Below are 25,108 nucleotides of genomic sequence, written 5' to 3' on the forward strand. Positions count from 1 at the left end.
TAGGAAAGACAACAGTCATAAAAGCTTCTCAAACTATTCTCAACTTCCAAGTTGTTAAATGCAACTGCTATTTTGAGACTTCTCTCTAGCCTATCCTAAAAGCCACAGCAGAGTTGAATCCAGCGTATCTATACACTTAAGCATATAAAGGCACATCCAGTAACAGATAAAATGGCATTTGTGGTATTTTAAAAAATGATATAGGATTAGTCCTGACGGCTAAAATACCCAATGGAATATTTTACAGATTCTTTCTTAAACGACAGTTAAAAAAAAAAAAAAGTGATAATTTCTAGCTTGGACCAGTAGATAAAGCAATGTTATCATCAACTTAGAAGAAGATTCCAAAAAGGAAACAAAGACCAAGACAGCTGCATATCCACTCTCTGAAGGATAGCGGGCATTTCCCTAGCGATTCTGGAAAGCTTTTTCTCTTTCTCCCCACCACACCCTTTTTTCCCCAAAATTTATTTTGGCATGAGCCACCTACAGACTTTATTCGTTTTTAATTCTTCCTTCTATGTTTACAGGATGAGAATATTTAAATGAAAACTTTTGACAATTTTCTCTTTCTCTAAATGCTGATGACATGTTACTAAATTAGGTCCTGAAATAACTAATTGCATCTGATCCACGAATTAAAGATCATGTCCCATTGATTACCATCATTTCTGCCTCATTTTGGTTTCCTAACGGGTACTTGTAAGCGAAGTCAGGGGAAGGGTTTATTGCTTATCTCTGTTCAATGAAACATTTGGGGGCTCATGATGTGGGGACACTCAAAGGTCAAAGATATGGAGGGCTCAGATCCCTCAGGCAGTTCATAGTTGTGTTTCTTTTCTTTTCTTTTTTTTTTTTAAGATTTTATTTATTCATTCATGAGAGACCCAGAGAGAGAGGCAGACACACAGGCAGAGGGAGAAGCAGGCTCCATGCAGAGAGCCTGATGCGGGACTCGATCCCAGGACCCCGGGGTCATGACCCGAGCAGAAGGCAGCGGCTCAACTGCTGAGCCACCCAGGCGTCCCCATAGTTTCTTATCAGAGCTAAGAGCTTAGATAATATCTAATGACATCTTTTCCTCTTACTGTCCCTCTATCCCTAAGGTGTGCAAGTTTTCTCATTTTGTCAGTCTCTGGGTTTACGCACTATCATTTCTTTGGTGGTTCTGTACTATTACATGTGAAGCTAATTCCCTGGCTTACGTTTCCTCCTTTTGAAAGACCTGGAATTGTCTGTTTCTCGGGACAAACACTGACACATGTAACAAACGGAGGTTGGTACATATGAAATCCATTGTTTCTAAAAGACTGTACCTGGTGGATAAAGCCTGAACTTAGTCTTATCAGTGACTGTGAAACAGTTTCCAGGTCCCCAAACTGCACAAGCATGAAGTGGTCATAGTTCTCTTCGTGATGGTAGCACAGATGGTAACAGACAAGCAGCAATTCCCAATGTGTGGAGCCCAAAGGGCCAGGAGGAATAAAGGACAAAGAAGTTCTTTCTCAGACGCATAACAAGGGACTAATCAAGAGATCCTGGTTTCAGTGTTGTCAGGGGACAACGTATTATTGCTACGTATTTTCCACTTTACCCCCCCCCCCCCAAAGGGACACTTGCTTGTAGCTCTCCTGCATCTGTTCCACTGCTGGGGGTGGACTTGTGCTAGGGCACGGTGGGGAGCGAGGGGAGGTGGAGTCGCAGGTAGTTCACATGAACTTTGGTTCACAGGTCACCAGGAGGCCAAGAGCCAAGTCTGGGCCTGATGCAGATACTGGACTCTGGCCTGCAGGAGACTTTGGGTTGATTCCCTTGAGCTGAAGTGAATGCTCTAATGTAGAAGGAAGGGTAACACAACTATTCTCATTTTTGGCTACAGGGGCGACCTACAGCCAGTCATCTGTTCACTAGGACGCATGCTTTCACCAGCACAGAACCGTCGCTAGAAGCAGCGAGTCAGCCAGAGACTATCTTCTAGCTCCTCTTGCAGCTAAGTAGGGACATGAAAATTCTGGCTACTGGAATATGAAGACAGTGGTAAGTGTCACTTTGGGGAAAAATGATGAAGATAAATGTAGGCCTCCTTCATCCTTTTTTATTTAATCTACTAGCCAAGTGCAGAGAATTCCAAACTCTAGAAATGAGAAGAAATCCTCATCTCACAGTGAACTGTTAGGCGGGTACTGTTTTGAACTAGTGAAATGTTTGTCATAGTATTTAACACCAGTCCATTAACAGAGTCTGGCTTCCTAGGTCTTCTTTCACAGGTAAGTGCTTAAAAATTTTAAGATAAACAGTTGAACCTCAATAGGACTTAGCATAACAAAATATTTAATCGGTATAAAAATTAATTGGGGGTTCTGTGATATTCCAGGTTAACATCTAAATTAAAACATAGCTCTGGGGATGCCTGGGTGGCTCAGCAGTTGAGCGTCTGCCTTTGGTTCAGGGCATGACCCCAAGGTCCCGGGATCGAGTCCCACATCGGGCTCCCTGCATGGAGCCTGCTTCTCCCTCTGCTTGTGTCTCTGCCTCTCTCTGTGTCTCTCATGAATAAATAAATAAAATCTTAAAAAAGAAAAAAAAAAAAACCATAGCTCTGGACAAAATAGTTAGCTTCTATTACTTAGCAAGTAGTCTGTTCTTTGCTATTCATTTCTCTGAACCTTTGGATACACATTTCTGCTTCTAGTTTATTTTTGTCACCAACATTTTAAATGTCTTGTCACTTAGCATGACACATTTTATGATTCCTTATCTTAAATATAAAACCAATGTATCTTCTTCATAATAAAATGTCAACATTACTTGCCATCTTTGCTGAGGTGTAATGAAAAACACAAATTTTTTTAGGCTTTGTTTAAAATTCTGTCAAATTTAATACACAGCAAAAAAACCCTTAAGAATGAAGTATAAATATACGTATATACATAATGTTTAGAGTATTATAAGGTTCATGGGATCTTTATATTTATACAAGCTGACACTTCCACATTGTTCACCTCCTATTAAGGTATATTGAAGCCAAACCATGTGTGTTTGTGTACATTTTGCATTAGTTGAACCTTGTGACCTATCCATTTAAGGTCTTCTAAACTTCTACACCATTTCAACAAAGGTCTGAAAAATGTAAAAACTTAGAGGAGAAAAAAAATCTAGAGTGAGAGGAAGCTAGATAGGCCCTGGGGCTAGATAAACAATTCATTACCCTTTTCTATAAATATCTGTTAGCCTAGAGGAAGAAAAAAGAGTATGTGACTATAATAATTGCATTTTAATATTAAATTAAAACTGAGATACACAGTTGATAGAATTCTAGCTCAAAGATGGGTGCAACCAGCAATTCTGGAAGCAATCAGGACAGAATGTGTAGGGAAATCACTTCCATTTGGATGACTAGGAGCACCCAAGAATTACAAGGCAAAAAAAGACATGGGAAGGAAACAGAGACAAAGACCTGAGGCTGCTGGAACTAAGCCACCCTAAGGGTGGCACTCTAGAAAAGGGCTTGCAATCCTGTGCTAATACTCCCACTACTGCCTTTGGTTCTCAAGCCCTTCCCCAAGCTTAGTTGGTCAGCTCTTTCTTGGTTCCCTGACCCATCCCCGTCAGCTCCCATGGCTGGCCCTCCAAAGGACTTCAATCAATACAAATGCTCATTAGATCTTCCACCGTGTCAATTCTCTATCTCGGCAAGAGGTAAGGAGAACAACAACAGAAACATGAGAAGGTGCCCAACATCACGAGTCGAGTCGTCGAGCAAATGCAAATCAAGACCACAATGAGATGACACCTCACACCAGTCAGAGGGGCTTAGGCTCAAGAAAGACACAAAGTAAGTCTTGGTGAGGATGTGGAGAAGGGAAAGCTGATGCACTGTGAACGTAAACTGGTGCAACCACTGTGGAAAAGAGGCCTGGAGGCTCCTCAAAAAAGAAAAAAACAGAATTATCATATGATCTAGTAATTCTGCTACTGGGCATTTACCCAAAGAAACAAAATACTGGGACGCCTGGGTGGCTCCGCGGTTGAGCGCCTGCCTCCAGCTCAGGCCGTGACCCCGGGGTCCCGGGATCGAGTCCCGCATCAGGCTCCCTGCAGGGAGCCTGCTTCTTCTTCCTCTGCCTGTGTCTCTGCCTCTCTCTCTCTGGGCCTCTCATGAATAAATAAAATCTTAAAAAAAAAAAAAAAGAAAAGAAAAATACTAATTCAGGAAGATAGACATACCCCTAAATTTCTTGCTGCATTATTTGTAATAGCCCATATATGAAGGCCACCCCAGGCCACCCCACCTCTGTCCATCAACAGATGAAGATGTGGTGTATAAACAGAACAGAATGTTACTCAGTCATAAAAAAGAATGAGATCTCGCCATTTAAGACAATGTGGGTAGACCCAAAACCATTTACCTTAAGTGAAATAAATCAGAGAAAGATAAATGCCAAATGACTTCACTTATATGTAGAACCAAAAAACAAAGTAACAGAAAAAACTCAAACTCTAAAAATCAGAGAACTGGTAGTTGCCACGGGGCGGTGGACAGGGATCTGGGCAGAGTAAGGGAAGGGGGTTAAGAGGTACAAACTCCCAGTTATAGAATATGTGACAGAGAGAAAAAGTAGAGCAAAAAGAATATAGTCAAAAAAAAAATTTTTTTTTTTAAAAGAAGGCAAAAAAAACACTAACTTCTGAGGACTAGGAAGAGAATTGTATAACTGAGACCAGAGGCCAAGGAGGCAGAAAGAGCAGAATGCGATATGCTGTATTCAAGGTGGACAGTGTTTTGGGGAGTAGGAAGTGGCCACCAGTGCCAAGGGGCCAAGGGGCCGTTAAGCACAGTAACAGTGGAAGGGGAACTGCTTGGTTCAACGGGGAAATCACTTAAGATCTCAGCACGGTACGTGCGGCCAGACTAGGATGGCTTCAAGCACGACAACCTCTCCGAGGACTGTAGGCACCTCGCTGCCGTCTTCAGGGATGAGGCAGGCAGGCTGGAGGAGCGCTGTCTGCCTAGGCTGGGGTATCACGGCGGGGAGGCGGGCAGGTAGGGACGGGACGCTGCGCGGGAGGCCGGGCGTCGCTGTGAACAGGTGCGCTGAGCTGAGGCGGCTCCGGTCCACGCCGCGGCGTGGCGTCCGGCCTCCGACGAAGACGAACTGCCCTTAGGAACACATCGTGGAAGCAGAGGAAGCCCGTACAAGTGCTATTAGCTGGAATCACGCTCCCATCCGTGCCTGGAAATCCCTCCCACCGACAATCGACAACCGGTGTCCTTGAGCCCCGGAGCCCTTTGGGGACGCGGGCGAGGGAGCACGTCGGGTCAGCAGCTACGAGAGGCCTTGACTCCCCGGGTTCAGCCCACACGCTTCTATCTTTGTCCTTCAAACGACGGGGTTTTGTACTCCCACTAGGATCACAGCGAGAACCCTTCACGTAGAGGGCCCTTCCTGGAGCTACGGGGAGACCAGCTGAACTTACGTCGTCGCAGCAAATCTGGAGGTGCCCAGCTGGTGGCGAGCAGCGTCCCCCCCAGGACCGAGCCTCTGCATTCTCAGCATGCAGGAAGGAGGAGTCAGGGGCTGCCCTGAGACCATCTACCTCCTTGGCACCATCTTCCCGGGTTCCAGGACGCTGGAGGTTGCTCCGTCCACAGCAGCTCCCCTCGTTTCAGTATCAGGGCTTCCTGCCCCCCTTAGCTGAAACAAGAACACCTGCGCCTCTCACCGGCACAAAGCTCTTTTGTGCACGGAGAGATTAGCCCTAAGTCTTCCGTCAACCTTATTGCCTACGCTAAATCCAGTTCCCTTTATTTTCAGAGTTGGAAAGAATCCTGGAATTTACAATATGGAACTGATCAAAGTCCCAACCCCTTACCAAATGTGTACTTGGCCTGACGCAGAACCACCCAACTCCTTTCTTCCGTGTAGAACTTTTAAAAGAAGATCCTTTTCAAATAAAACAGCACAAGAAAAAACATTATCTTGATTCGGTACTTTTTCCTGACGTTGTTATAAGATAGAGATGAACAACCTTGTTGTCTGCACGCTGGGGGCTGGGGAGAGGGCATGGGCAAGAAAAGCCAAGGTATATGGATTCTTCCTGAATCTTCTCTGAAATCTCTGCTTGATAATGAACCACTCTACGAAGGGACTCGTCAAATGCTTTCAGCAGACCACACTCCCCGAAGGCAGAAGCTACGTCATCGGGGGCTTCCACATTAATCTGAGCCCCCATCTTCACCACGAGTCCCCCTTCCTAGCCTGCAGGACACACCTACCAAGTACTCGCTGGTTGGCTGACTAGACAGATAGATGCTCAGGGAAATTAGAAATAAAAATGCAAACCTAAAATTGATGCTTGGCTGGGGTCAAAGGAGAAAAAGGTCTGTCAAACCAGGTAACAGAAAATGACAGCAGTAATTCTGAAGGCCAGGATGCCAGTCCTTAAAACTTTATAACACTGTCCTCTTTCCATTCCTGGACCACGATAAGTAGAAGCAGCTTCCCCAAGATGCCTCCATGTCATCTCCAGAAACGGTGAGTAGGTTACCTTGTGTGGCAAAGCAGCAGGTGGAATTCAGATCACGAATTAGCAACCTGAGACTAGGAAGATGACGGCAGGTCACCCGGGGGGAAGGCAGCTAGCAGAGTTCCCAGGGGAGAGGAAAGCCGGAGAGCCTGTGTCCGAGCCGCGAGACTCAGAAACACTCAACTGGCCAGTGAGGTCTTTAAACGTGGAAAGGAGCCGCGAGCCAAAGAATACAGTCTCTAGAAGCTGAAAAGGTGAAAACAAATTGCCCTCTCCCTTAGATCCTCCGGAAAGGACCTCCAGTCTGCCAACATGCCGACTTTAGCTCAGAGGTTCATTTTGGATTTCCAACCTCCAGGGCTGTACGATGACAAATTTGTCTTGTTTTTGGCAATTTGTGAAAGTCACAGCAGGGAACGAATACAGACAATAAAGGCTGAGATTTGATCATAAAAACACTAAATGTGGACATCTAATTAAAAAAAAAAAAAGAACACTAAATTTACCTTTCAAATTGCTTCTGCCCAGTGTGTGATGGACAGATTCTTTACGTACAGACTTCTATCAGTAGCTTTGATTATTTTAACGAGAGGTTTTTGTGTGTGATTACTTCTCTCACATTCCTGAAGCATTCTGCTTATATGAAATCTTTTGAAGTCTTTTCTTTTTCTTTCTTTTCTTTTTTAAAAAATTTTTGTTAAAGTTTTGACTTCTCCTATCCTGTATTTTTTTTTTTAATGATTAATAATTAGACTGGTTACTTTGGTTACTAGAATGAAGACCATCATGCATCTGTTTCTAACAAATTTAAAGTTTCATATACTCAAACAATCAAGAATTATCTCCTCTATTATAATGTCTTTCTTGAAGATTTTGAAAGACACAGTCAAGGCTGTCACTATATACTTTATGGCTCAATTAAAGATATTGGCCTTTATTCATCTTCATACATCATTTTTATTGCTTGTAAGGTATCGATTTCATACTTCTCCTTGGATGGAGCAATATATTCCATCAGAGCTACATTTGTGTTTTTTAAGACTTATCTGGACAGAAAAGCATCATTATTATTCTTAATCTATTCCCCTTGACCATAAATTATGAATAGCAGTAACCTTTATATTTCTTACCAATACAGTTTCTATTAGAGGACACTGCATGAGTAGCTTTATCACGGTTTCTTTTTACTAGTCTGGTTATAATAATGCCTGGCATTTATAAAGAACCTTTCAACCGAATGCCTCAAAGTGCTTTGTGGAATTTAAATTAATTCTCACAATCACCCTTAAAAGATACACATTACTCTTGTTATGTAAATAATTTGACACTGAAGTTAAATGAATAATACCTAAGGAAAATTACTTCAGGATAACAACGGACACCTTCAATGTTACATCCCCCTCCTCAATCCGACAAATTATTCCCTTAATTATTTCACAAACATGATAGTAACTGACGTGGCTTTGTTCTTGTTGGGTTACTAAATGCTGTGAGAGCATGTATGCATTTATCTATTAAGTACTGTAAGAATTTTTAGAGCCAAGTCAGTTTTATTTCTGTTAGTCCAGAACATACCACAGTAGGATGGGAAGAGAAAGTTACAGACTATGTCTAAACCTGGGTGACTGGAGCTGCATCCTTAAATATAGTTGATATACATTCAATATAGGGTAAGATAGAGGGTGGTAGGGAATGAAAGGGCAGAGAATGAGAAGTTAGAGACTTGTCCATCTGTCCTAATGGCTACAAAGCCAATACCAGAATCAGTGTCTTCTGGAAGCAGGGTTTAAAACTTCTCAGTTTCTGGTGCTAAACAACTAATCTGAATCTTTTACCTTTTACCTAAAGAATTTGTTTTTGACTCGAACACTACAGATAATAGCTGGCAGGGAATAGAAGTACTTAGCTTTTTCAGTACCAGTGCTAAAGACCATGAAGACGAATGTTCTTAAGTGTCTCTGAATAGCTCCAAGATGCATAAGAACCTCTTTTCTTAAGGCAGCAACTGTTAAGAGGAGGTTAGGCATGGACTCGAGGATGTTCTAACCTGCTTCTTCCATGTATTGTAAGACATGGGCTGAACATACTAGAACCTCACTCCTCCTGAAGGGTCTAAGCCAGACATTATTCTGCAATTGTTTCAGTTTATCACTTGGTTGGGAAGCTCAGGCTTTCAAAATATGAGTTACTCTACTGTCTACAGTAGGAGAAATGAAACTGAATTAGGCAAAGTTTAAGAGACTCATTTGTTCATTCATCTTCCTAGCATTAATTGGACAGATATTGTAGGTCAGAAACTATTAGATGTTGGTGACATCATAGTATGTCCTATGCCTCATCTTCAATAGGAAATGGAAATATACTATTGTAAGTTTTATACACTATACGTAGTTTCATAATACTACTTGAAGTTAGGCTGTGATGAGTTAAAGCAAGACCTAGAATAAGTTACTAAGTCAACTAAGAAAAAAATGGAATCATAAAAACATTCAATTATTCTAAAGAAGAGAAAAAGGGAATAAAAATCATGAGAGACAGAGAACAAATAAGCTAAATGACAGATTTAAACTTACTAATGATTAAAAGATTTCCAGATTGAATAAAAAATAGGGACCCAATTATACATTGTTTAAATAAATATATTTTAAAAGTAAAGAAATAGATTAAAGGACGGAAAAAGACATAATATGCTAATACTTGTTTAAAAAAATCAGATGCCTAAGATAAAGTAGATTTTAAAGCAAAGTATATTAAAAGGGATAAGAAAGGTCATTTAATAATGACAAAGCAGTCAATTAATTAAAGGGATATGGAGATGATTAATATGTATGCACCTAGCAAGAGATCTTCAAGATACAAGAAGCAAAAAAAAAAGGGGGGGGGAGGCGGACACCTGGGTGGCTCAGCGGTTGAGCATTTGCCTTTGGCTCAGGTCATGACCCTGGGTCCAGGGATCGAGTCCCACGTCGGGCTCCCTGCATGGAGCCTGCTTCTCCCTCTGCTTGTGTCTCTGCCTCTCTCTGTGTATCTCTCGTGAAATAAATAAAATACTTACAATAAAAAAGGCGGAAAATGATAGAACAAACCCAAAATTATACTCAGAAATTAATACGAATTTCTCAAAAATTGCTAAAAACAAGTAGATAGAAAACTAGTAAGAATATGGCAGATCTGAATAATAATTTGAACTATTTGACTTTTCTGAAACACCCTATTAAGCAGTGGAGGAATACACAGTCTTTATAAATGCATGTGGAACATTCACCAGATGGAGCATATTGTGAGTGATAAACTAAGCTTCGGTAAATTTTAAAAGGATCAAAGTTCTTTAAGTATATTCTCTAATCATAACAGACTTCAATTAGAAATCACTAACAGAACTCTAAAAAACTCTAAAATAACATGGAAACTAAATAAAACATGCTTAATAACCTACAGCCAAAGGGAAAAATAATCAAAATAAAACTTAGTATTTTCAAAATGATAAAAATAAAAAAAAAAAAAGATAAAAATTTGTGGGATGCCACTAATGCAATAATTAGGGGATGAGTATTTATAGCACCAAATACCTAGTTTAGAAAAAACAGAATTTTCTCAAACCAATGCCTTCTGCTTTTAAGAAACAGAAAAAGTATTACAAATTAAACCCAAGATACAAAAAAAAAAAAAAAAAAAAAATAAACCCAAGATACAAAAGAAATAAAAAATATCACAGCCCAAACAAATAAAAATTAGCAAGAAGACTTGATCAACTTGATGAAGGTATCTACCAAAAAACCCTACAGCTAATATTGTACTTAATGTTGAAGAAAGACTAGATGCTTTCCCCAAAAGATTGGGAATAAGACAAGGATGTCCATGTTCACTACTTCTGTTCAACACTGTATTGGAGGTTCTAGTAAGTACAATAAGGCAACCAAAAGAAATAAAAACCATCTAGGTTAGAAAGAAAAAACAGTATTTTAGATAACAATATTATATATAGAAAAACAATCTACAAAATGCTACTGCAACTAATGAGTTTAGCAATGCTGCAAGATAGAAGATCAATATAGAAAAGTCATCTGTCAATATACTAGCAATGTCTAATTTAAAAATTAAAGCAAAATGACACCATCTACAATAGTGTCAAAAATATGAAATACTCAAGGACAGATCAGACAAAAAAATGCAACATCTTGCTGTGAGGAATGAAGTAAGACCTAAAGAAAGGGAGGGATATACTATATTTATTTATGGGTCAAAACCCACACTATTGATCAATTCTCAAAGTGACTTAAAGATTCAATGAAATCACAGTCAAAATAACACTGTTTTTTATAGAAAGCTACAAACTGATATTAAAATTCATAGGATAAAAAAAAATAAAATTCATAGGATAAAGTAAAGTCAAAAGAACTGGAAAATAAAAAACAAAATTGGAGAACCACCAGTACCTGATATGACAGACTTAGGATTAAGCTCATCAGAGCAGTGCACTGTTGATATTAAGAGAGCAGATCAATGGAAGACTAGAGAATCTGAAAATAGACCCACAGATCCATATACGATTGATCTGCAACAAAAATGCTAAGGAAATTCAGTGAAGAAAGTCTTTTCAATAAAAAGCACTAGGACACCCAGATATTCATCTATCAAAAACGTGGACTTTGATCTATACATTGCTCTAGATATAAAACAATTAACTGGAAGTGGGTTAAAGACCTAAATGTAAAAATATAAAAATATAAAACTTCTAGAAGAAAACAGAAGAGAATTCTGACCTTGGGCTAGGCAAAGATTTCTTAGAGCACCAAAGGCATCAGCCATAAAAACAAATTCACAAATTGGATTTCATCAGAATTAAAAAAAACTCTTGCTCTCTGAAAACACTCTTTAACAGAATGAAAAGACAAACCACAGAACTAAGAGAATATTTACAAATCATATCTTTGATGAAGGAGATGTAAACATTTTATTATGGTCTCTCTAGACTCAAGAAAAACAAACAACTCAATAAAAGTTGGGGATTCACTGGGGCAGTTGGGTGGCTCAGTTGAACGTCCAACTCTTGATTTCAGCTCAGTCATGATCTCAGGGTTGTGAAATCGAGCCCTGGGTCAGGCTCTGTGCTCGGTGTGGAGCCTGCTTAAAATTCTCTCTTCCTCTCTCTCTGCCCCTGCCCCAAGTTCACGCATGCATGCTATAAAAAGAAGAAAAACGTTGGGGATTCATCAAAGATGATGTATGGATGACAAGCATGCAAAAAGATGTTCAGCATGATTACATTAGTTGTTAGAATTAAAATCATAATGAAGTAACACCACACCTACTAGAAATACGAGATACATATTAGGTACATATCTGCTCCCTCTGGGAGGGGGGCAGACCTCTATCCTCACGGGGAAACGGAAACGTCAACCTCTGCTAATACCATCACCCACGTGGACCCACCGAGGATGCCTATTTACAACCTGTTCACCCTCTTGAATGTGAGCAAGTAAGAAAACAGTGAGGAAGCCAGTCAACTCCTGAGGTAAAGTCTGAGCCACAGCCACTAACAACAGAAGTAATCGGAGGCTCCCATCCTTCGAAGGCAGACTCCATGTCTTCTCTAACTCTTCACAGCATGTGACCAATGAGCCAGACATAATTAAATGCAGCTAGAAAAAGTATTTAGAGAGAATCTGTGCCACGCATGAATTATCTGTGGCCCTGCACCTGTCTGTGGTCCTGCCTCTGGTCACTGGGATGGTTCCTAGGACAGGACAGCAGAGTCCTGTGAGGAACAGCGACAGGAACAGCTTAAGGAAGGAAGGAGATCTTTTCTATGATTTTTAGTTTCAGGAAAGCTACACTACTTGCTAAAATTACCAAAATTAAGGTCCACAGTAGAGAGTAGTTGAATTAGGCATATGAAATGCAAATGAGTCTACATTCCACCTTGCAGTAGAGGACGTTACTTCGCTGGCCATAGTCGCAGCCATCCAGTGCTGGCAATTTCAATAAAACTGGATATTAAGTTCTACTTTCAAAGCGAAGAAAAATACCTATTATAATTTTGCTAGCAGCTTCTCTAGTGCTGATTCATATGTAGGTGAATCAAATTAATATCATTCTGGAAACTTTTTAATACTCAAATATAAACTTTGACTGTTTGAATGAAGGAAAAAGTCCTAAAGTCATTTTTATTAACTGTGTATTTATTTCTGAAAAATCCAAATTCTTACTCAAAACATCTGTAGTCTACTTCTAATTTATTACTTTGTATGTTGAAACCAGAAGTTCTATGATGACTGTGTATAAACCAGGCAATTGGAGAAATGTTCAAGCTCGATGTGTTCTAACTAGTTACGTAAGCAATGTCCAATTAGATATGCTAAGTTTGGCTAAAATAATTAAGGTACCTCCTGAAAGTTTTAACATTAATGAAGAACTTACAGAGCATTCAGCTCAACCAAAACTGCACAAATGAGAAAAATAGAAAAGGATATACTCCAGAAGAACTAGAGAAGCAAGAAAGAGAAAAGAAGACTGACGAGTTTAATTAGAGTTCCTGACAGTATTTCTCTAAGATGACAGACCTTTCAACACACCCCCCTATCACTCCTCTCACCAAGTTTCAAGACCAAAAATCATGCATATTCTGCTCTTCAGATAAATTTCCTTTGGATGCTTCATAAAGCAAACTGAAGAAACAACTCAATGGAAAAGGCAAATATAAAAGCTAATTTTTACTTGCTACACTATTACAAGCTGCTTGAGAGATAATAGTTCCTTTTAATGGAGTAATCCATTCAGCAATTCTAATTTATCTTAATATTTAAAATGTATCTGAAATTAACCACCAGCTGCTGTTTCCACATAGTATTTGTATTTGTGAAACAGGCATGATGACTGGCGCTGTGAATTATGAAGTACGAACATCTCAAGAAATGTTAAATAGAAGTACTGATACTCAAATAGAAAGAAAAAAGTGAGAGAAATACACAAAATGAAAATCTTAATCTCAAGAATATTAGTACTTCAAAATGTGGATCTAAGAGGGAAGCAAACTGTTAAGTCTTTAGCTATGTTGAAATATTATGTAATCGAATTGGAAGAAAGGTGATCTGGCTCCAGCGCATCGTAAAGGAAAACAGGTTCCTTGTAGGAGTCTCCATCCTCAGAGAGGCAGAAGAACCAGCAGCCCTCTGTGGACACTCACGATGTGGTCCCAGGGCCATTGACTCCAAGTGTATGAATAGACAGCAGGCTCTTTTCCTAACAATGGTTAGAGTGTCTTTACAACAATGCTTCTAAAACTTAAAAAGTCACATGGGCAGAAACTTTAGATATTTATTTTGGGGGCATCTGGATGGCTCCACTGGTTAAGCATCTGGCTCTCAGTTTAGGCTCATGGCATGATCTCAGTGTCCTGGGATTGATTGAGCCCCAGGTCGGGGTCCACGGGGAGTTGCCTTGAGGATCCTCTCTCTCCCTCTGCCCATGTTCTCTCTTTCTCAAAATAAATGAAAAAATAAAAAAATAATAAAAATTCATTTTGCACTTAAGAATACCATTCAGCAAGTTTAAAAGTTACTAAGTGCAAGAATTCATTCTGATGGACTCAATGGAAACTGCTGTCTGCAGATAAATGTGTGACGTATGTAGATTTTTTACATGGTTAGGTGAAGCAAGCTTTGCTTTTAAAGTTGTTGGGACAAAATCATCTTGAAAATTTTGTTTTTATTTGGGCATGTTGACACATAATGTTGCATTGGTTTTAGGTGTACAAACATAGTGATTTGACAAGCTGACACCTTATGCTGCGCTCACCATAAGCATAGCTACCATCTGTCACCATTCAGCACTATTACGATGTCATTGATGAACTGTATGCTTTCGGGGCTGGACTGGTCAACTATCTGCCTGCGAGGACAAGCCCGTAATATGGAAAATTTCCTGTTCTGCCTCCAGGTATTCCCAAGGCCCCTGGTGGAGGGCTGGCCACTCATTCGGATGAAAAATCTCCATATGCCACCTGCATTTCCATAAATAGGTATTTGCACCTGCCACCTACAAACAAAATCTGCCGCCAAGCACTTGCCAAAGAACATAACTTTCAACTGCCCAATGCCTACATTTGAACCGCCATTTTACAAAACTATATGCTATACAGATTGTTTTCTTACCCCTATGACTTACTAGTTCTCAACCTTGGCTGTTCAGTGGTACTGTTTGTGCCAGTGCTTCTCAACCTTATGCACACATACTATATCCTGAGAGGTCTGGACTCACCTCAAACCGACCAAAACAAAAGTATGAGCTCACAGCTTGAGTCTCTTCCTGCACTCTCTCCCTAAAGGGGTTCTGATGTGCACAAGAGGTGAGAAGCACTGTCACATATAAAAGCATAGCCAGAGGTACTGTAATAGGATGCAAATCATGGCCTAAAGTGATATGAAATGTATTCATGACCTATGCATAAAATGACATTAGCTTAAATAAAAGCTGGTTCCCACTTTAAGCCATGAAATTCAACTGGCCCACACTCAGATGGTAATTTGGAAAAGACTGCCACACTTCTTCACCTCATCGGGTGTACTATTTAATGATGTAGAACACAGGTGTTGCTGTCAGAACACCTGGTTCCAATACGGACTCCCACACTTGTTGAGTGCTCTTAATCAGATTCTTACTTTTCTGTCTCAACAGGCAGTGTTACTACCATTCTCAAAAAGGATTCAATGGGGCGAAGGGCCTGATTTCTTTCCCTTGCATTTAAGTTTCACCTATGTTACTGCATGAATTAATAATTTATTTCTTTTTAGCACTGAATAGAATTTTGCAGATGTACCAGTTTGCTTATCCATTCCTCTGCTCAAGGACACCTTACTGCTTCCAGTTTTTTTAGTGATTATGAAGAAAGCTGTTATAAACATTCCCATACAGATATTTATTTACCAATAAACCCTTGGGTAAATACCTAAGAGGGCAACTGCTGGGTGATATGGCATGCCTGTTTCACTTAAAAAATAAGAAAACTGCCTCTATGCAAGATTCAACGAGGGTGCTAATCATGAGTTGTATTTTAGAAATATTTGGTTTGAGACAACTGTTAAATGCAACTAGAAATACCAAGTATGCAGGCTGGATATATAAACTGAAGCTCCAAGTAAGAAAATCTTAAAAATTGGAAGTCAATAACACATATATGATAATTATAATCATGGAACCTACTCAGATCATTAGTATAGTTCAATGGATCTCTAAGTAGGTGATTCCGCACACCTCCCAGGGGACAGTTAGCAGTGTTTAGAGACACTGCTGAGCGTCCTGACATAAGGCTGGGTGAACTACTGGCATCTGACTGGAGGTAGGGATGCTGCTAAACAGAAAGTGTACAGAGAAGTTTCTGACTACAAAGCATTTTCCTGCTCAAAATACCAATAGTGTGGGGTTCAGAAACTGGTACAGAAACAACAGTGGTCTTGTATAAAGGGAGTGAGGAACACTAGGTAGGCCCTTCTCAGACATACAACTGACTGGAAAACACACCAATCGCATACTCAATTTAGAAACTGCTTAAACATATATATGTTTAAGAAATGAATTAAAATTCAGCAGAGAAATGAATTAAAAATATCTAAAGAATTACAGTATAGCATTAGACTTAAAATGGCTGCTATTAGTGAAAAATAGTTACAATAAGGACATAGGGCAAAATTAATGTAATAGTTTAAATGAAAAATCCTGATTCATAAATCCGTAAGACCATCTGTAGTTTCCAGGGCTCTTGTGTGAGATCATGACACCTGTACACGTTTGTTCAATGAGTAGGTGCGCAGACACGCAAGCACGTGAATGAATGGTATGGCTTAGCTCTAGGTTTTAACGAATACATGTTAACAAGGAAACAGAAGACAAAAACCGGAATGTGGGAATGCTGATCCTCAATTTCTGGAGTGTGGGGACAGACTCATAAAATCCCTAAAAATGGAAAAACTCTAAAGGAGACAGAAGAGGAGAAAGATTGGAAATGGATAAAAATCCCAACTTTGAGGGAAAAAACTCCAATATACCCAACAATCCAAGTATCCTTGAACATCTAGCATCACACAAGCTGTCAATCATCATCACCAGAGATTTTCAGGTGAGATTTCTGCAGGCTTTAATCTCTGGCAAACACCTATGAAGTCAGCCTTCAGGCCTAAGAGAGACCATGTTACAGAAGAGGACCCTACAGTCCCCCGACGAGAGCACGTCTACTTCATAGATGAGACTGCAGAAAATCTTTCACATAGAGAGGTGCTAAGATCACAAATCTACCCGAATCTTAATGCTTTTAACTCCCAGAAGAAGCTGAGTATAGTAGAAAGATACTGGAATTAGAGAATAAGTATATTCTAGGTACAAAGTGCAGGAAAAAAATCTCAATGTTACAAGATGCGTGAAAAAGACCTTCTCACAGGGAAAGTGGGAGAGAAGCAGATTTAGATATTCTGTTATCCGTCTAATCACAAAGGACTTAAACTGAGGACTTCAAATATCATGATGCCGCGTTTAACTCACGGACAGAAATGTTTAAGTGAGACTGATCTCTCACGAGGAAGGACACACAAGTTGGTGTCTACCATTCACATGGGCCCCTGACTGTGATCCTGTAAACGACCTTTACGTACCCAAAGCCCATCACAATGCTTTCTGTGTTATTCACAATTACATCTAATAAATTGGAGCTGTAATCTGGGCTCGTGGAAGATGACAAATTATTTTACAGATCACAAATAAATTATTTTATGTAGTTTATAAACAGAAAGTTTACACACTACATACTGCGCCACATTAACTGTGAATTGAAAGAAGTAAAAATTATGTGACCTCAAACACACAGCACGGACCAGGACTCACCCTTCCCAGTTCTTTATCTTCAAGGGCCAGGACCCCAGTGCTTTCTGTGAAGAGTTTTACTTTGACCACAGGCCGAGGATGAGTGGTGGTGAAATCACCTTGAGTTCCCCATCTGTAATGAAGTAACAAAGATTTTCTTTAAAATGCAGCATTAAATTTTTTTTTTTTTTTTACAGACAGGTGTATCTCCTTAGGAGGCTCATGAAGCAACACAGAATCTTTGGTGGCTCAATGAGATTTTCAACTTCGCTTTTGTTTCTGACAGATGGCACAGTCAAGAGGAGAAACAACAATAAGTTTTACAGCTTGTAATAATTCCAAAGCTGTTCTAGAAATGAGCACGTTAGAGTATAAAAGACTGTGCAGTGAGAATTTAGGTTAAGGTAAAGCCTTCTATAAGTAGCCACTGAAACCTATTATTCATTCAAATACAAAATATAACTCCATTTTTACAGATGCCTAGAGGGAAATCGCTAAAACTTTGTTTATAGGAGATAGTTTTGCAGAAAACTATTTTTTTTTTTTTTTGGATGCTAAACACTTTCCCATCACTTCTTGGAAAGTCTTTACTAGATGTTTTATATTTTTAAAAGTGGAGGTAATTATCTCAAGTCTATTACTTTATATGATTTTTTAAAGCTTCTGTCAAAAGGAAAGAAATAATCATTATAAAAATATGAACGTTTTGCAGTTAATTTCCCAATACACTCTCCTAGGAATGCAGTAAGTCTGTCGACATCTGGCTTTTCAAATCATTATAACAAAATAACATTTTTCTTGGCTTATCTCTTAATTAGTAGCATCTCAGCTTTACCACACACCAATTCATCCCAGCATATTTACAAACTCAACTGGTGCACACCTGATATTAAAGAATCTTATCAATATTTCTCATAACTCTGAGATCACAGGCATGAGATGCAGCACAGCAGGAAGGAAATGCCTTTGAGAAAAACACATGAAAGTGAGATTTAACAAAATTCCTGCTACAAATAACTTGCCATATAAAAATACTGATTTTCTGAAATTGTTTTAAAAAAAACCCAAACTTACTCTTTGGAAGGGATTATCTAAACTTTGTCTTATAAACCATATTCAGAAAGCTTGGGAAATGAAAAAAAAATGGAGAAAGTCTAATAAAAACTGAGTAACTGTGAGGTCTTCCTCTCTGACCACAGCAGTGGTAACACCATAGTGTGTGTATAGTAAAGCAGAGGCCATTTCAATGACCAAAGAAACTAGTATCCGGATGCAATCTGTTCCCCTGAAATTAAAGTCATACACTAGAGGGCAAAGAGATATTCAATTAGGATGGAAAAGCAGCTTAATTTTTATTTTAGACTTGTAGAAAGTGGTTACCAAATAATTTTTGCCATTTCCTAGAATTAAGATTGCTGAGATAAAGTAGAGCTAAAATAAGACTAACAATGAAATGGATTCAGAACCAAAATAAGGGAGAAAAATTCTCAACTTAATGTGTGGGATCTTCAGCCTTGAATGGTCAAGGCCGTCCAGATGACAACTCCGGAGTAGATTCCCATGACATATCAACTTTATTTGGTGTCATAGGATTAAATTTGGAAAACTAATCCTTTGAGACATTTTCTTACAACTAAAATCAAAGATCTCGGGGCAGCCCGGGTGGCTCAGTGGTTTAACGCCGCCTTCGGCCCAGGGCGTGGTCCTAGAGACCCGAGATTGAGTCCCACGTCGGGCTCCCTCCATGGAGCCTGCTTCTCCCTCTGCCTGTGTGTCTCTGCCTCTCTCTGTCTCTCATGAATAAATAAAATATTAAAAAAAATCAAATCAAAGATCTATAGTAGCTATGTACAGAGCCAAATAGGTTCACGTAGAATTCGCTTATCTTTTAAACTAATTCTCTTTGTAAAAATTCGTTTGGGTTTTTTTCCCCCCTGTAATGTCAAAAATCCCTCCAAAGCCCTTAAACTGTTTTCTACGATTGTTCGTAATTCCCCATCTACAACAATACATGGTTCTCCAAAGAGAAAAATACTGATGACCACATTAGCTGTCACTGGGGACTTGGCGAGTTTCATCCTCCACCCCCATCTCCCCGCCACTTCACAAGAAGGGAAATGTGCGCTCGCCGCAGCAGCACATACACTAATACAGACAAGATTAGCGTGGCCCCTGAGCACGGATGGTGTGTGAAGGCAGAGGCACTGCTGTCTGAATGAGACAAACAACAGTGCATTTGAGAAGAACTGTGCTCACTCGTGAGGCGGTGAACTCCTAGAAAACTGCCTTCGACCCCTCCGATCCTTCATGAACACACATCTTCAACAACTCTTCTTGGATGGTTCAGGACAGGCTATTCCAATATATGCCATTTTGGTACATTATCTTGGATTAAAGTTACTTAAGATAAGGCAGGTGCAACAAGGTACTCTCACCCTTCTTTTGTGCCCCTGAAAAGCAGGAAATCCGTCTGCCACAGGAAAGGTACCCTCCCCGGCCACCCATACTGGAAGGTAGGAAACATCCTTATTACCAGAAATAGGGACAAATCTTGTCACTGCTTTACTTACTAATAACCCCAGGGTCCAAACTTCTTTGTCGATTCTTCACAAATGTATAGTTTGTCTAAGAAATATAAAAGCTGTCTGCTTTGGTCATTTCTTTGACACTCATATTTCATATAAATTTAAATTTGTTTTTCTCCTGTTAATCTGTCTTATGTCAATTATAAGAGCAACCAAAGACACTGGAAGAAAGGAATAGTTTTCCACACTTATACCTCCAGTCTTTTTTTTTTTTTTTATTTATTTTTTATTTTTTTTTTATACCTCCAGTCTTCATTCACTAGCCATCTCTCACTGACTCATTAGAAACACTTTATTATGTAAATTATACATTAAGTGCCTAAAAATAAGATGCTCAATTAAAGAATAAAAATCAGCATTCCCACTACTGAGGTTAAGATGGAGAATATGCCAGCACATCAGAAGAGTCATCTTTGTGACCTGCCCTGGTCATGTCTTCCTCTCATCCCAAGACTGCACTACCACCAGGGTGCTAGGATCCTGGGTTCTATATTAATAATGGTCTTAAATTCATTTTTCTTTAAGTGGATTTTTTTAATTAATTTTTTTTCTTTAGCATTTTACCTCTACAGACGACCACTGCTCCAGGTGTCTTAGAGTTGGTCTTTAATAGGGAAAGGAAATGCTCTTCTTAGTTCATTAAATATCCACAAATAAATGAAAATCTGTGTTTTATACACGTGTCAGATATGTGATACATATCATGGTATATCATGGTATATCAGTTATGTCCTAGATTTCCTATCACAGATGGAGGTACATTTTAAGGACGGTCTTAGACATATCATAGATATCCTATATATCATAGGAATATGCATCAAATCATAGACACAGCCCACCTACCTGTAATCCAGAAATGAATGCTCTACTAAACTTTTTTCCTATACTTACTGAGATGATCAGTAATTGCAGTGGTTTATACTGATCCATTTTCTTGCTTTTCAGAGATAAGTCTAATTTCCTTCCTTTAAAAAAAAAAAAAAAAAAAAACCCACAGACTTAGGCTCCTGTAGTTTGCACTCTGTATCAATATTCCTGATTGAGACTGGCCTGCAGATTTACTTGTGTGTGTATGGATTTACATTCCTGTATTGTCCTATTTTTGTTATATAGCCTTATTGAATGAGTTAAACAGTGCCACATTTTTATTATCTGGAAGAGTTTTTTAAAAATGAGAATGATCTGTTCTTGGAATTTATCCATTAAGCTGTTTGGGCCCAGTGTTTCTTCATGGGAAGATTGCTACTGATTCTATTTCTTCACTGGTTCTAGTTATAAAACTACTCTGGTTTTCAATGAGAACCGATTTTGATATAATACTCGAAAAATACTAATTTCATCTAAGTTTTTCAAAAGTATTTGCACAAAGTCACAAAATACCTCTTATCTTTTACATCTATGGCATCTGTGGTTATATATCTCTTTCACTCCTAATATTGGTTTTACATGTCTAACTTTGATATAGGCCTTTTGTTCTTTTCAAGTTACTGTTGCTCGACGTTGATGATCTTCTCCATTGCATGCTTGTTTTCTATTTCATTAAACTCTTTGTTACTTCATCCTAATTCAACCGTGTTAATTCTGCTGTTGTTCTACATTTTTAACTTGAATTCATGGCTCATTAATTTCAAGCCTTTTGTTGTAAGCATTCAAGCTCAGCATTGTAAGCGTTTTGGGCTATAGATTTCCCTAAGACCACTTTGAGTACAGTGTCCCACAAATTTATATAATTTTTCTCATTGTTTAGATGTTTACAGGTGTGTTTTTAGAATTTATAAATGAAGTTTTACTTTTTCCAAGTAAGTTCTATACTTAGTACATTAGGTTAGATAACAGAACTTGCAGGATACTAATCTCCTGAAATAACGGAAACTACCTTTCATATATTCCAAGACATATTGCCCTCTATGTGTTTATGTGTGTGTTTAGCTCTTGCATGAGTATGTGGAAATAAAAAGTATTCTTAATTGTTGTATACATGGCCATTAGATTGAGCATGTTAACTGTGCTACTTAAGTCTATTTTATCAGTACTGATGTTTTGGTATCCTTTACACAGCAAGGTCGAAGTATTATAATCCCCCATCAAGATAGGGATTTTGACAATTTCCTTTCATATTTTTGTCAACTTTTGGTATCCTATTTGGTGATACCAAAATGTTTAATAGCAACCATGGCCTTTGAGTATGAACCATTTATCTTTTATAATCTGAAGTCCATGATTACTTCTCTACCATTAGACTTGTGTAAAAGTAGACAACACTAGGCTAGGAATGGTAATAACATAGAAAACATGCTTAGAGAAGTCACACAAGAAACCTAATCAACATATTACAGAGTATAGCCAGTAATTGATAAGAAAACGGAGAGCTAGAGGAAGTTTGTAGGAAGCTGTTAGTAATTTAGAACTTGGAAAGCAACCCAGATTATCTGTTCCTAAAGCCTAAGGCAAGGAAGGCAGGATACAGGAGTATCACAGGCCTTGGTAGGCAATCCACAGGAATCTGTCTGCCTACCAAGGCCTAGGTCCTCCTGAGTCAAGGGCGAGGAGTGCTAACGGGCAGCTCCTGCGAAAGGAGAGAGACTTGAATAAACAACATGCTTGCCGGCAGGGAGAAGCAGGGGCACAAGGGGACCAGCAGATCTGAACTACAACAGCCAGGGGACTAAACCTTCATGATATTTGGTAAAAATGTACAATTTTAAAGGGGTGAATTAATGTAAATACAGTGGTTCTTAATAATCCTCATAAACCCCAACATTCCAGAATACAAACAAACTGGCACCCCCATGATAATTTCTCTTATAAAAACTAAAAGCTATATACAGTTAGAAAATGCTTGTGAATTCTTCAATAAATGAATTAAAGACAGAAGTCCTCCCTCCCACCCCACTCCCCAAAAAGGCAGAAAAGGAGGGAAGAAGGTAATAGGTGAGTATTTTCAATATTCACCAAGATATTTCCTTGTTTTCTACTTAACTGGCATGTTTAAACACTTTCAAGAATTAATACCAGTTATTATCTTCCTACTATTTTCTCTGTATTATGTGATAGAAGAATATATTACCCTTGCTGTCAATTTGCTTTGACTCAAAATACATTGCCTTTTTCTACTTCTATTAATGTATTATTTATGAGGATTCAGACTTCGAATGGAAACCTTCAAAAGAATAAAATCCCTACAAAGCACCTTTATGAGGACAGCAGGACTTCCTGGCTATGAAAACACAAAGTAGCTCACACACTGACTGAAATAACGGGCATTAATTATGTATTTGGTATTAAATCAAGTATACTGGAAATTCGTACCATGAGTCAAAATACATGCACATGTCCATTAACCCAGTAAGGCTATTTTCTAGGAATCTCCCCTAATAAAATAGTCGTGAACACTGAAAAGACTACAGGTGGGGGGAACGTGCTCACTGCAGCATCATATACGGCAGCAGAAGTAAGCAACCGGAGTATCCAACACGAGGGGAAGATCATGTCAATTATGTGGCACACAGTGGAGTGTTTTTCTGGTACTGAAAGCGAGGCCAAGAAGCTGATACAAGGCCAGGTGGGATGTATTGTGGGGTGCGGCGGGGACACCAAACAGTCTGGGCCTCATATTCTTTCACAAAACCTGAATATGTCGTATGTGCCAGATAATATCCTAGAATCAGCAGCCAAAGTCTCTGTTTTCATGGAACTTATATTCTAATAGATGATAGACAGCAAGTAACTTGATTATGCACCATGACATACTCCTCTGAAGCCTGCCCTCTGTTCCTGACATGCCTCTCAGAGTGTCTACGGAAGTAGATTTAAAATGTAACCTAAAGGGATTTTCAGAACTTACTAGCATATTTGTTTCCAATTATGTTGAAAATCATCAACAGTGCAATAGTTATCAAAATCATCCAAATTCCTTGATTCAAAATTATTATTATAAACATATAATGCACACATGATGACAGAAACGAAAACTTAAAAATAGGCTCAACCTACACTCCCTACCTATGGCTGGCCCTGAAGAACAGGGTATATGTAACTTCACAATTATGTTCTCTCTCTATCTTTTTATCCATCCAGCTGTGTGACTGGCATTGGGAAAGCTCAGGCATTAAAAAAATAATAATAAAAAATCAAGATCATAGATCCTGTTGTAGATGAGCTCAGACTGGTAGAAGAGAGAGACCTATACACTCATAATTATAAATAATAAATCCAATCACACAAAATTGAACAGGGTTATGAACTGCACTTTTAAAAATTACTTCTGAGACTGAGCATTTTCTCTTTTATGAGTCATCTGAATTTCTTTTATGACTTGCTTTATTATTGTTGCCCATTTATCTATTACATTAGGCTATCTAGTAGGCTTCCTTTTGATTAAAAAAAATCATTATAAGATAACGATTTACTGTTTCTGATACCATGTATGGCAAATATTGTTGCAGCTGGTTATTTTCTTTTTAACTCTTTTCATGGCTTTTAAAAAAATGTATAGTTCTAAAATATTAGATAGCCAAGTTCTAGCACTTTGATTTATAGTTTGATTGTGACACCTGCTTAAAGAGTCTTTACTTAACTAAAGATTATCTAAATACTAATCTTTAGTTCTTCAACATATTTCTATGGTTCAAACCTTCAAGTTGTCTAAGACTTAATAGTGATGCTGGATGGCCTTCTCCCTTAATTTTTCATCTATCCTGATCTCATTTGGTTTAGAAGTCAAATATATTTACAGTATTATCACAAAAACTGGGGTTTGGTGATGAACTTTGTCCTAAAGATTGATGTCCTGAGCTGTGGTAAAATGTTTGAATTCTTGTGGTTTTATGAGATGTTAGGATACCAGTTAGAACAAGAAGGAAACAAACATTTCCAACTTTATTTCTATTCAGTAAAAGGGAGTTCTCTCCATTTAGTAAATCTATTCTAATATATATATATATATATATATATATATATATATATATATATACACATTTTTTTTTTCATAAAGTCCTTTTCCCTTCTACTATGTAGTTTCTACACATTCTGTGTTAAAGCTATTTCGTAGGATTTTATATTTTGGAATTCTAAGGAATCTGCATCCTTAATACTGTCTGACAATGGCTGGCATACACTACAGTTATAAACTCTTTCTACAAATT

The 25,108-nt window shown here is 38.7% G+C and overlaps 1 protein-coding gene across 15 annotated transcripts in view; it reads right to left on the reverse strand.

Annotated features, from left to right (window-relative positions):
* CADPS2 (calcium dependent secretion activator 2) overlaps positions 1 to 25,108 on the reverse strand; it is a 454,345-nt gene that overhangs the window by 202,487 nt on the left and 226,750 nt on the right. For all 15 annotated transcript variants that reach the window (XR_007402156.1, XM_025477139.3, XM_025477137.3 and 12 more), the window contains one exon: positions 17,401 to 17,512. Coding sequence is in view for 14 of the 15 variants with exons in the window: in XM_025477139.3 (XP_025332924.1) it covers positions 17,401 to 17,512 (112 nt within the window). In the remaining variant the exon portion in view is untranslated. The remainder of the gene's footprint in view (positions 1 to 17,400; positions 17,513 to 25,108) is intronic.

This window comes from Canis lupus, chromosome 14, assembly GCF_003254725.2.
Source record: "Canis lupus dingo isolate Sandy chromosome 14, ASM325472v2, whole genome shotgun sequence".
NCBI classification, from domain to species: Eukaryota; Metazoa; Chordata; class Mammalia; order Carnivora; family Canidae; genus Canis; species Canis lupus.